The sequence below is a fragment of the Teleopsis dalmanni genome, chromosome 1 (genome assembly GCF_002237135.1).
Source record: "Teleopsis dalmanni isolate 2A chromosome 1, ASM223713v2, whole genome shotgun sequence".
Lineage (NCBI taxonomy): Eukaryota > Metazoa > Arthropoda > Insecta > Diptera > Diopsidae > Teleopsis > Teleopsis dalmanni.
This window is the reverse complement of record NC_051846.1, coordinates 102,442,703-102,455,251: the sequence shown is the minus strand read 5'-3', so window position 1 is coordinate 102,455,251 and position 12,549 is coordinate 102,442,703. Positions and strand designations below refer to the sequence as shown.

Sequence of the window (12,549 nt, the reverse complement as noted above, 5' to 3'; positions counted from 1 at the left end):
TTGAAGTTAAATCCTACCACAATGTTAATAACATTACACATATATAGATATTTTGTCAAGTTTTAATAAGCTTTTGTTTAGTCTTATATAATTTAATTTAATAAATAACGACAGTTGTGATTATACACTCGAAAAGAAAACAACGCGTTTAATTGAAAAAGGTGTGTTCTATATTTGATAAATTCCAACAGGTTATGGGCAAGTCTGTAACGACACGGATTTTCCCGTTTCGTTATAATTTATGCTGGGGTATCCTCAGTCTTTTCCAGGGGGTCGCTACAATAAATTTATATTCGCGGAGACAGGACTTCTCAAAATAAAAGTAATGCGTTTATAGTTTCAGAACTATTTATTTATAAAAAAAAAATTCAATGACATATAAAGAGTATTTAAATGTGATAATTATTATTATTATTAATGGAAAAAATTTGTATTATGACTGGGACGGCACGTCAGTGGCAGTTGATTCTTTCTCAAGGGGATTACTTCCAATGACTATTTCGGAGGGATTCTAAATGGTCTATTCTGGTCTTGTAGTTGGCTTCTATGTTCACCTGTTCGGATAATAAAAAAAAAAGAAAGATATTGAGGAATATATGTTTGATTTATATAATACACATATAATGGTGTCCAAGCGCGTTGACTTAAAACCGCCTTACGCTCGTAAACTATTATATATATACTTTTGTATTAGTTATACACATTGACTTAACACCGCCTCTGTGTCAGATAATATTTTATTGTATTATTTTATTAGTTGACATACAATGCCACCGAGTGATCATACAAGACACACTCAATTCTTAGAAAATTGCGCCTTATTTTATATGCATTTCTCTTGAACTTTTTGTGTAAAGTACACAAAGCTTAGAGTTGATCTTAGTTGAACTTACTGCATTTAACACTTTTGCACAAAAGCTCCCTTGTGCATCTTTTTGCAGCGAATTGCATTCTGACATTTTTGACGTTTGTAAATGTTTGTTTACATTTTTATAAAAAGCGGCGGTGCTCGTGGTTTTATTTTATAGTTGAATTATTTATAAATAAAATAATAAATAATTTATAAATAAATTATTATTTATTAATTTAAATAAATTTATGTGGAAAAATAATGAAGGTATGTTATATTGTTATTTTTATTTATATACCTTTTGTATTTATTATTAAAATGTTTTCTCCTAATTACAGATTACTTTACGTATTTTGTTCAAAGTGGTGGTGTTACTAAATTTATGTAGGTTGGAAATTATTACAAAATTTCCATCCTTACAAGTCTTACGCTGAAATGTTAAAGATCATTAAAACGAAACTTAAAGCGAAAAATTTGTGTTTTTGAAAAACGTAAGTCGCGTTTGTGGTGCGCTCCGTGATTTTCGAAGTAGAACTTAGGAAAAAACTGACATTAAATACGGAAGTATCGCAAATATAATATAACTAGTCAAAGAACTCACCGAAAGTGGCGAATATCGCGCCCGCGGGGTTATATTATTAATTAGTTAAATTCTAATTGTTCCGACCGGCAAAACAAAAGCATTTACTTTGCAAAGAAAAGAAATAAAAACAATTTTCGTCCGATATTTACATATTTAATAATTTATTACACTCACACTACAATCAGCTGATCTAGACAGCGCAGTGTTGCAAAACTACCAAACTTTTGCACAATACATTTAATTTTACATCGTGTAAAAAATTATATTGTGTAATTCAACTTGTGAACTTTTGTATGCAACATTAATAGCGCGGTTGTAAGTTGTGTTTTAAAAGATTAGCTAAACAGGTAAATATTTATTTATTATCACTGAAAATAATTCTGATTTTTGCGCGCCTGGCCAGTAATTTGGCTGTAAAATTGGAAGAAATTATTTTGAATTAAAAATACACATTCTACACTGCACTGTATTATCGACTTTAAATTGGGCCTAAAAGTAAATTACAATTATGGCACCTTCACCTGGAAAAAGCAAACAAAACAAAACATCAGCTAAGGAAGCTAAAGAAAATAAAATTACTAACCAAGCAACATTTGCATTTATGCGTGATTCTTTATTAGGAAGACAGAGATCGAACTCAGCTTGCGAAAGTTCAAAACTCGGTGATTCTACTCCAACCTTTAATAAGATAAGCGAGCCAGAAATAAAAGATCTTCAACAAAAAGTAATTGATTTGCAAGTATTATGCCAGCAACTTAAAAAAGAAAATGAACGTCTTAAAACGGAAAATGCCAATTTGAAAACAGAGAAAGATTCAAATTCATTACCAACTAGTTGTTCGGTGGAGAAATCCCAAGAATATGTAACAGATGAAGAGGAGCTAGCAAAAGAGACGGATTGGATATTAAAGAAATCTAGACCCAATAAAAAACGTAGAGCAGAATCCTCACCTGAGGTAATCACTCAAGCCAAAAATGTTGAAAAAACTGAACCCAATAAAAGAAGTGAGCTACGCCCGCCTCCAATAGTGATTTCAAATGTTAATCAATATCAAGAACTGCAAAGTACTATTGAAAAAAATGTCAAAAACAAATTTTCAATACGATTACTTGGAAATGGTACTCAAAAAATCAATGTTTTTGATGGAGATGATTACAGATCTGTCACTAAAAGTCTCTCAAATTCAAACTTCTTGGTTTTTGTACGAAAATAAGCAGATACGACCCATCAGAGTCATTGTAAAAAATTTGCATCATTCATGTGAAGAAGAAAGTATTGTTAGCGATTTGCAACAACAGGGCTTCAAAGCATTGAGTGCTAAAAATAAACTTAAACAAAAAACAAAAGAACCATTAGACATATTTCTTCTAACGTTTGAACATAATGAAGACATCAATAAAATATTCGGAATAAAACATATTCTGCACTCAATAGTCAAAATCGAAGCTGTCAAGTCTCCCAAACTTATACCACAGTGTAAAAGCTGCCAGGGATTTGGCCACACTAAGAATTATTGTAACAGGATACCGAGATGTGTTAAATGCACAAGCAATCACCTAACTATTAATTGCATAAAAGATGCTAACGAACAACCAAAGTGTTGCAACTGTGGTGAAAACCATCCTGCGAACTACAGAGGGTGTGTTGTAGCTATTGAACTACAAAAAATTAGAGATAAACGAATAAGTAATCAGGAACAAAATAAAGAACTGCTTAGCAAACCAAAACCACTTTCCACACATACTACAAATAAAAAGCAAAATGTATCTTATGCACAAGCAGTTAAGAGTAATGGTAAAGTCAGCTATGCGAGCAATATGGAGCCAATAGCCACTTCTAGTACGAATAAACAAAATGAAGATGTACTCACACAGATCCTGCATAAACTTCAAAAGCAGGAGGTAGTAGCTAACGCAATACAAGTCCGACTAACTAAGTTAGAACAAAAACTCAACGAAAATTCAAAAAATTAAAAATGAAAAATTGCTTAAGAATTATGACATGGAATGCGAACGGTCTGTTAAAACACCAAGAAGAATTAGAAATATTACTTAACATGGAACAAATCGATGTTTGCCTTGTGTCCGAAACACATTTTACTACACACTCTTTTATAGCATTCAAGAATTATTTCATATATCACACTATACATCCAGATAACTGTGCGAGAGGAGGAAGTGCTGTAATTATTCGAAAAAGCATAGATCGTTATGAAGAAAACAAATGTAGTACTCAAATGTTTCAAACAACAACTGTCACTGTAAAAACAAATAATCAGCCTTTGTCAATAACTGCTATTTACAGTCCCCCAAGGCATACCATTACAGCAGAGGAATATAAACAGCTAATAGGAAGACACAAATTCAAGTTTATTGTAGGTGGAGATTTCAATGCAAAACACACTCATTGGGGCTCACGGATCACAACAACAAAGGGAAGAGAACTGTATAAGGCTGCAATAGAAACCGGATGCGAATTCATTTCAGCAGGAAAACCAACTTACTGGCCGACCGATCCAAATAAATTGCCTGATCTTATAGATTTCTTTCTCACTAAAAAAATATCATCAAATTACATTGAAATCAAACAAGGTTTAGATCTGCACTCCGACCATTCGCCAATATATTTAACTTTAAGTGATACAATCATAACGAAAAATCACGGTCCATACCTAACTAATAAATCTACAGATTGGAGCCTTTTTAAAGTGTTACTTGAAGACAGTGTAAACCTCTCAACTCCACTGAGCACTTGTGATGAACTTGAAAGAGACTGTAACGACCCTTTCTCTCAGTCGTTGCCTATTTGCTGAGGTATGCTCAGTCTCACCAAAGTCGTCACAATAAATTTATAGATTGTGACCAAAATATTCAAAGCGCTGTGATTTTATTTCAATTTCTTTATTTACTTAATACTTTATTCAGAGTTCATAAATTTTAAATATTTATTTAGTATAGTAAAACAAATTAACTTTGTTCCACAAAAAAAAAAAAATAAAATAAATATACATATATGTATATATATACAAAATTTAAATATGTAGTTTTTTTTTCAAAAGGATAAAAATTTAATAATTAAATAAAGATATTCTTGGAGAAGTGTCAGTCCTTGAATATTTTTGATAGATCTTCCTTCTTCAAGCCCCTGATTTTGTATTCTTCTGACCTTATTGTTGGTGTGAGACCTCCGGTCGTATTCAAGTACAATTATGCCTTCGTTTGGAGATTTTCGTTATAGTCAGTCTCCTTTGTGTATCACAGAGAATTACTTTGGACACAGTCGACGTGATACCACCTGTCGTGTCTTAATAATTATCTAGTAATTATTCCTTCCGAAAGATATTTTTTTATATAAAATATCCTTATATATTTTGATTTTAGCAATTATTTTGGACACAGTCGACGTTAAACCACCTGTCGTGTCTTAATAATTATTATGTTTTGATTTTGATATTTTTTTCATATAAAATATCCTTATGTATTTTAATTTTATTAACTATTTGGGACCCAGTCGACGTTAAACCACCTGTCGTGTCCTAATAGTTATTATACCTTGATTCGATATTTTTTTCATATAAAATATCCTTATGTATTTTAATTTTATTAACTATTTTGGACCCAGTCGACGTTAAACCACCTGTCGTGTCCTAATAGTTATTATGCCTTTGTGCCTCTAGAGCTTAGTTGACTTGGTCTTCCAAGGTGTATGTGCCTTTGAAATTATAAACCAAAGTGTTCGCATAAATAAAATGCGCGTCTTATATACACACTCGACCGAGCTTTTGTGTAGCGTATCATTTTATTTACAGCTGATCTCACGTAATTCTTGTTTATTCTTGCCGTTCTGATGTTCTATTTCATGTTTTGTGCGGTACTCAGCTTGGGTATTTATCTTCTCTTTAAGCTTCTCTTACGGCGAATATTTTTGTTGTTTTCTTATGTTAACGCTGCTTTGTTTTGATTCTTACAAAACGTGTTTTAAAACTACATTCGGTCGGTGGTGGTTTTTTTTTTATTTACTCTTTGTTTGTTACGATAAATAAAATATTAAAAGTGCAAATAATTGATGAATATTTACAACATAAAAACAAGAAATATAATTAACAAATAAATAAGGTGAGTTTATTATTAATTTATTTAATTATATTTTTATATTTCATTTTAATATTATTTCAGCTTAGTTTGAGATGTTATTAAGGCTTGTAAGCGGTTTGGGTTTTGGTAAATGGTTGTGACTAAATATTTTAAATATTAATTAATCTATTTAATTCCAGATATTTACAACATTTATTACCAGTGAGTCTACTTTTTCCAAGTTTGAACATAACCATATAAAAAGTGTGTCGTTTTATAAAAAACTGTGTTGTGTTGATGTGTTTTAGTTCGTGTTGTTATTGTTTTTAGTGCATGTTTATGTAGCGTTTATGTAGGTGGAAATTTAGTGTAAATTTCCATCCTTACATTTCCCTCCTTCTTCGGGAAAGTTAACTGGATCTGAACCACTACCTGCTTGAGTGATTTCTATTTCGTTTCTTTGAAGATTTAAACACTTTGTAAAACTTGTCTTGATGCGTGTTAATATAGTCGTGATCGCTCTGCTGGAGTTCACCTTGACTTTCCATTTGCTTTTGCTGAGTTCGATTGCTGGAAGAATTCCAACTTCCGAGACATTGTTCTTTTATTTGCATCATAGGGATATTTACTTTTTCTCTCAGTTGAGTAGAATTATCTTTTCCTTGATGTGAAACTCGTTGTGATTCTTGAATGGGACTTGGGGTTTTGTGAGTCATTCGATGTTGTGTAGTTTTATTTTCGATGACTTTAATCTCCTGTTGACATTGATCTGATTGCTTGACGGACATTTCCTGTCGCGGTATTAGCGACGTCTCTGAGTGTACTTGATCTTGAGGTATGGAAAGTAACGATGTTCTTACTAATTTAGTCGATGGTCTCCTAAGTTGTTCTTCTTGAAGCGGTGGATTTCGTTGTGAATGTGCCTCTTGCACCTGTGTATATTCTTCAGTAGTTGTAACATGTTGGAGTCTTTGTGGTGGTGGTATTTGAAACATCGGTTTATCTTGTATGACTTGGACTAGGTTAATTCTTTCTAGATTTCTTTTGTTTGGCGTCTCGCGTTGCCGTTTTTGCTGTAGTTGTTCGACATGCTGTTGAACTGGTAAAACTCGTTGATCTTGTCTGACTGACTGTTGCTTAGGTATTTCTGGAGTTTTATTGACAGGTTTTGGATTTTGCATTCGCTGTAATTCTTCAATTTGCACTTGTTGTATCTCTTGAATTTGTATGAATTCCTGTTGGTGTAAATCATACACTTCTGGGGTTTCTTTGCTTGGTTCTGGATCTTGCGATGGTACGAGACATTTGCATGACATTTGCTCTAAATAATTTTTACATTGCTTGTGCTGTGTTATTATGCTTGGCTTAGGTAATAATTCTGTTGATGGATTGGTAATTCTAGTTCTTACTGCTGTTGTTTGCTTTGCCGTCGGTCGGTTCTGTTGCTTGTTCAAGATAGGTGGCTCTGATTTATGATGCTGGATAAGTTTATCCCGTATTGGCGTAGTGGGTATGCATCTCATAGTATTTTGTAATGGCATCGTTTCTGAGCACTCCACTACGATGCACCTGCCCATAGTTTCTTTTCGTGTACCGTCCCGATTCACTTTATGCTGTTCTCTGCGAAGCTCTTCGAAGTCATCAGCAAGTATTTTTAATTCTTCTAAGCTGGAAAAATCTCGACGTCTGATAAAGATTCGGTAGTCTGCGCTCATGTTTTGATATATTCGCTCTAATTGCGAATCTGGATTTGTGCAGGCTCGTCGCATAAGATTTTTGATGTTAATTAAATATGTTTTGAAATTCTCATTGGGTTTTTGATGGCGGGATATTACATCATCCTGTAGGTTCTCTAAATATCTAGCAGAAATGAAAAATGATAAGAAATCGTACTTGAAACGTGTCCAAAGTGACCAACGACAATTGTTATTGCGAAACCATTCTAGTGCTTCGCCTTCGAGGAGTAGAGGCATTGTTCGAGGAATTTGATTTACATCGATGTTGTACATGTCTGCTAGTTCCTCTATGTGTTCGATGAAATCTAAGGTGTCCTTGCCACCGTGATATCTGAAGGACCATTTCTCTACGTATTCAATTGTCTGACGATAAGAGCACAATGGAGGATTTATTGAACTTTCTTCAGTCCCTGGTATTCCTCTTGATCCCACCGACATTGTTTCTTCTTACGATTTATGTTGCTATTTTATGTCATCTAGTTTTTTTAGATTTTCTTTGCTTGACTACTATATTTCCATCACTATTTTAACGACCTTTGAATATTTTGGTCCCTGCTCGGGCGCCAACTGTAACGACCCTTTCTCGCAGTCGTTGCCTATTTGCTGAGGTATGCTCAGTCTCACCAAAGTCGTCACAATAAATTTATAGATTGTGACCAAAATATTCAAAGCGCTGTGATTTTATTTCAATTTCTTTATTTACTTAATACTTTATTCAGAGTTCATAAATTTTAAATATTTATTTAGTATAGTAAAACAAATTAACTTTGTTCCACAGAAAAAAAAATAAAATAAATATATATGTATATATATACAAAATTTAAATATGTAGTTTTTTTCAAAAGGATAAAAATTTAATAATTAAATAAAGATATTCTTGGAGAAGTGTCAGTCCTTGAATATCTTTGATAGATCTTCCTTCTTCAAGCCCCTGATTTTGTATTCTTCTGACCTTATTGTTGGTGTGAGACCTCCGGTCGTATTCAAGTACAATTATGCCTTCGTTTGGAGATTTTCGTTATAGTCAGTCTCCTTTGTGTATCACAGAGAATTACTTTGGACACAGTCGACGTGATACCACCTGTCGTGTCTTAATAATTATCTAGTAATTATTCCTTCCGAAAGATATTTTTTTATATAAAATATCCTTATATATTTTGATTTTAGCAAATATTTTGGACACAGTCGACGTTAAACCACCTGTCGTGTCTTAATAATTATTATGTTTTGATTTTGATATTTTTTTCATATAAAATATCCTTATGTATTTTAATTTTATTAACTATTTTGGACCCAGTCGACGTTAAACCACCTGTCGTGTCCTAATAGTTATTATACCTTGATTCGATATTTTTTTCATATAAAATATCCTTATGTATTTTAATTTTATTAACTATTTTGGACCCAGTCGACGTTAAACCACCTGTCGTGTCCTAATAGTTATTATGCCTTTGTGCCTCTAGAGCTTAGTTGACTTGGTCTTCCAAGGTGTATGTGCCTTTGAAATTATAAACCAAAGTGTTCGCATAAATAAAATGCGCGTCTTATATACACACTCGACCGAGCTTTTGTGTAGCGTATCATTTTATTTACAGCTGATCTCACGTAATTCTTGTTTATTCTTGCCGTTCTGATGTTCTATTTCATGTTTTGTGCGGTACGCAGCTTGGGTATTTATCTTCTCTTTAAGCTTCTCTTACGGCGAATATTTTTGTTGTTTTCTTATGTTAACGCTGCTTTGTTTGATTCTTACAAAACGTGTTTTAAAACTACATTCGGTCGGTGGTGGTTTTTTTTATTTACTCTTTGTTTGTTACGATAAATAAAATATTAAAAGTGCAAATATTTGATGAATATTTACAACATAAAAACAAGAAATATAATTAACAAATAAATAAGGTGAGTTTATTATTAATTTATTTAATTATATTTTTATATTTCATTTTAATATTATTTCAGCTTAGTTTGAGATGTTATTAAGGCTTGTAAGCGGTTTGGGTTTTGGTAAATGGTTGTGACTAAATATTTTAAATATTAATTAATCTATTTAATTCCAGATATTTGCAACATTTATTACCAGTGAGTCTACTTTTTCCAAGTTTGAACATAACCATATAAAAAGTGTGTCGTTTTATAAAAAACTGTGTTGTGTTGATGTGTTTTAGTTCGTGTTGTTATTGTTTTTAGTGCATGTTTATGTAGCGTTTATGTAGGTGGAAATTTAGTGTAAATTTCCATCCTTACAAGTTGAGATGTTAAATGCCTTTGGGTTTGGCTGTTGCCAAAATTCGTTGCCTCCATGAAGAAAGAGTAGACCAAAAAACCATATATGTGAATAATTGAACATTTTAACTTTTATTCCTCTGGAAATGATGTCAGCTGGATTATCCTGGATTACGCCACATGATGCCATTGATCAGCATGTGACATCTCTTGAATTTTGCTAATACGATTTGCTACGAATGTGTGCAATGAGGCAGATGAAGATATTATCCATGACAAAACAATTTCGGAATCGGACCAAAAGTAGGTTGGCACGTTTTGATACTTTAAATCTTGTTTTACTCTTTCTGCTAATTCGACTCCCAGCAATGCTGCGCAGAGTTCTAGTCGTGGAAGTGTCTGTTTCTTTAATGGTGCTATTCTAGATTTGGCGCACAATAGTCTCGATGTTATTGTGTTATCATTATATATTGCTCGCACGTACATAGCTGCTCCATATGCCTTCTCTGATGCATCCGTAAACACGTGTAATTGAATCGAACAGGGAACCGTCGAATTAAAAATATGTCTGGGTACTTTCACAGTATTTAATGTTTGTAAGTCATTTCTAAAACGCTTCCATTCTAGCTGAGCCTGAGGTAACAGTTCCGCATCCCAGGAATAGTTTTGTTGCCACAATTCCTGCATGAATATTTTAGCTGTTACAGTAATGGGGCCAAAAATTCCCAAAGGATCAAAAATTCGAGCTAAGTCCGATGCCACAATCCGCTTCGTGATAGGTTGCTCTGATGACATCTCTGCCTTTCCGCAAAATTCGTCTGATTTCGGGAGCCAAATAATGCCTAATGTTTTTGTTGGCTTTATGGCTGAGTCATCTAAATCAAGGTTGATTTCTTGGTCTTCTATCGGAATGTTTTGTAGGAGTCGTGTATTATTTGAGCACCATTTCCTCAGCTTAAATCCTGATTTACTGAGCAGTTCCGTAAGTTGTTGTTGAGTGTCTAAGGCGGTAATGATGCTGTTAGTTCCGCTTAAACAGTCATCTACATAAAAATCATTAAGTAATGCAGGTGCTCCAAGCGGATAGTTGGTCATATTATGTTTCGCAAGGTGTTGAAGACATTTTGTTGCAAGATAAGGGGCTGACTTCGTTCCATATGTAACCGTTTTCAGTCGGTAATATTGTATACTATCATCAGCACTTTTTCTCCAGATTATCAGCTGCTGTGCTGTATCTTCATCATGTACTTGAATTTGCCGGTACATTTTCTCAATATCAGCCGTAAATACAAACCGGTGTATTCTAAAACGCAACAGTATTGAAAAAAGATCACTTTGCACTGTTGGACCTTTGTGCAAAATATCGTTTAGTGCTAAACCGCTTGATGTTTTTGCTGATGCATCAAAGACAACTCTCAATTTGGTTATAGTGCTGTCAGGTTTCAAGACACAATGATGAGGAATGAAATATTGTGCTCCTTTGACATCTTTCGGGCAAACTTTTTCCATGTGACCTAATGACTCGTAGTCATCCATGAACTTTATGTACTCCTTGTATAAATTTGGGTCCCTTTGTAACTTCCTTTCCAGAGAACAAAATCGATTGAATGCTATCTCACGCGATCTACCAAGTGTTGTGGGATCATCGCGGAAGGGTAAGCGTACAATGAAACGACCATCGTGATTTGTCTTTACATGATTTGTAAAGTGATTTTCACACCATTTCTCAGATAAAGTCAAAACCCTTTCTGCAGTCTCAATGTTATCTAACTTCCAAAATCGTTCTATCATTTCTGACATTTCACCAACTTCTCCTGTAGTAATAGCGCATGTTGGTTTAATATCTGTTGTAGTTTTAGTCTTACCAACCAGAACCGAATTTTGTAACAGTGGCGAATTCTTTCCTATTATCAATTGTTCTGGTTGAAGTAGAGTATGATAGAATTCAGCACCAATCAGCATGTCAATTCTTCCAGATCTGTTAAAGCTGGGGTCTGCTAATTCTACATTCTGTGGGATCTGCCAATCCGAGATATCTAGGTCTCGTGACGGTTGTGCTGATATTATTTGTGGCAATACAAATGCCTCTAGTCTCGTCCTGAAGCTTCCATTAGTAGCCTGCAGTTCAACATTTACGCGAGATTTTGAGTTCCCGAATTGACGGCCAATACCTTCGATCGATAGATTTGAATTTGTGGTAATTAAAGATAACTTGTTGATTACTCTTTGGGTTACTAGGTTCACTTGAGACCCTGAGTCGAGTATGGCACGAACATCACACGTTCGTCCATTGTTTGCAATAATGCGCACCTTTGCAGTGGCTAGCAGAACGTAATTACGAGTACCCTTTGCATTAGTTGTTGCTGTTATGGATGGCGATTCATTAGCGTTGATCAATGTTGTGGTTGACTTTGTGTTTGTTGCTGGTGCCCTTGAAGGTTTAGGTGACTGTTGCTCTAAATGAAGCAAAGTGTTATGCTTCTTGGCACATTTTTTACATGATCCAGCTTCACAAACCTTTGCTTTATGATCGGATTTGAAACCATTCACACATAGTTTTTGTCGTTGAATCCAATTTAATCGTTCAGGAGGAGTCATTTCAATGAATTTTTTGCAATAGTAGATCGGATGTTTATCTGTATTACAAACTTTACATAGATCTGAACAAACCATAGTTACGGCTATCCTTTTGTTGGGTTTATATACTGCATTGTCTCCTAGACCTATAGGCTCAAGTGATTGAAATTTCAATTCTAAAAATTCTAAGAATCGTTTTATTGTGAGCATCTCCCTTGGGTTAGTAAGAGTTTGTTCAAAACTGCAATGTGTATTTTTATCCAACTTTTTTAGTAGTATGTGAACTAAAATTGGATCCCAAGTTGATGTTTCAATATTTAAATTATGAAGTTCACATAGACTTTCCTTTGTTGTGTCATGCATATTTTTAATGGCTTGGACTGTTGGATGGTCATATAAAGAGTTTTGAGCTGTCAAACGTTGCAAAACTGCTGATACTAGAACTCTTTTATTCTCATATCTACTTTGTAGTAATTGCCATTTTTTTTTTTTTTTTTTTTTTTTTAA

At 33.8% G+C, this 12,549-nt stretch overlaps 2 protein-coding genes across 2 annotated transcripts in view; both read right to left on the bottom strand.

Moving 5' to 3' along the window:
* Positions 1-5,559: 5,559 nt before the first annotated feature.
* LOC119666275 lies at positions 5,560-7,906 on the bottom strand. The gene is made up of 2 exons (XM_038075559.1): positions 5,727-7,906; positions 5,560-5,667 (listed from the first exon to the last, which is right to left on the bottom strand). Exon 1 carries the CDS (start codon positions 7,678-7,680, stop codon positions 5,935-5,937), a length of 1,746 nt encoding a protein of 581 aa, XP_037931487.1. The 5' UTR covers positions 7,681-7,906; the 3' UTR covers positions 5,560-5,667; positions 5,727-5,934.
* Positions 7,907-9,636: 1,730 nt separating this feature from the next.
* Positions 9,637-12,549, bottom strand: part of LOC119663322 — a 4,645-nt gene continuing 1,732 nt past the window's right edge. The window contains exon 2 of the mRNA XM_038072943.1: positions 9,637-12,502. Within this exon, the coding sequence (XP_037928871.1) occupies positions 9,637-12,502 (2,866 nt within the window). The remainder of the gene's footprint in view (positions 12,503-12,549) is intronic.

Coding starts and splice junctions, on each gene's coding strand:
- LOC119666275 (XM_038075559.1), bottom strand. CDS start 7,680: ATGTCGGTGGGATCAAGAGGAATACCAGGGACTGAAGAAAGTTCAATA.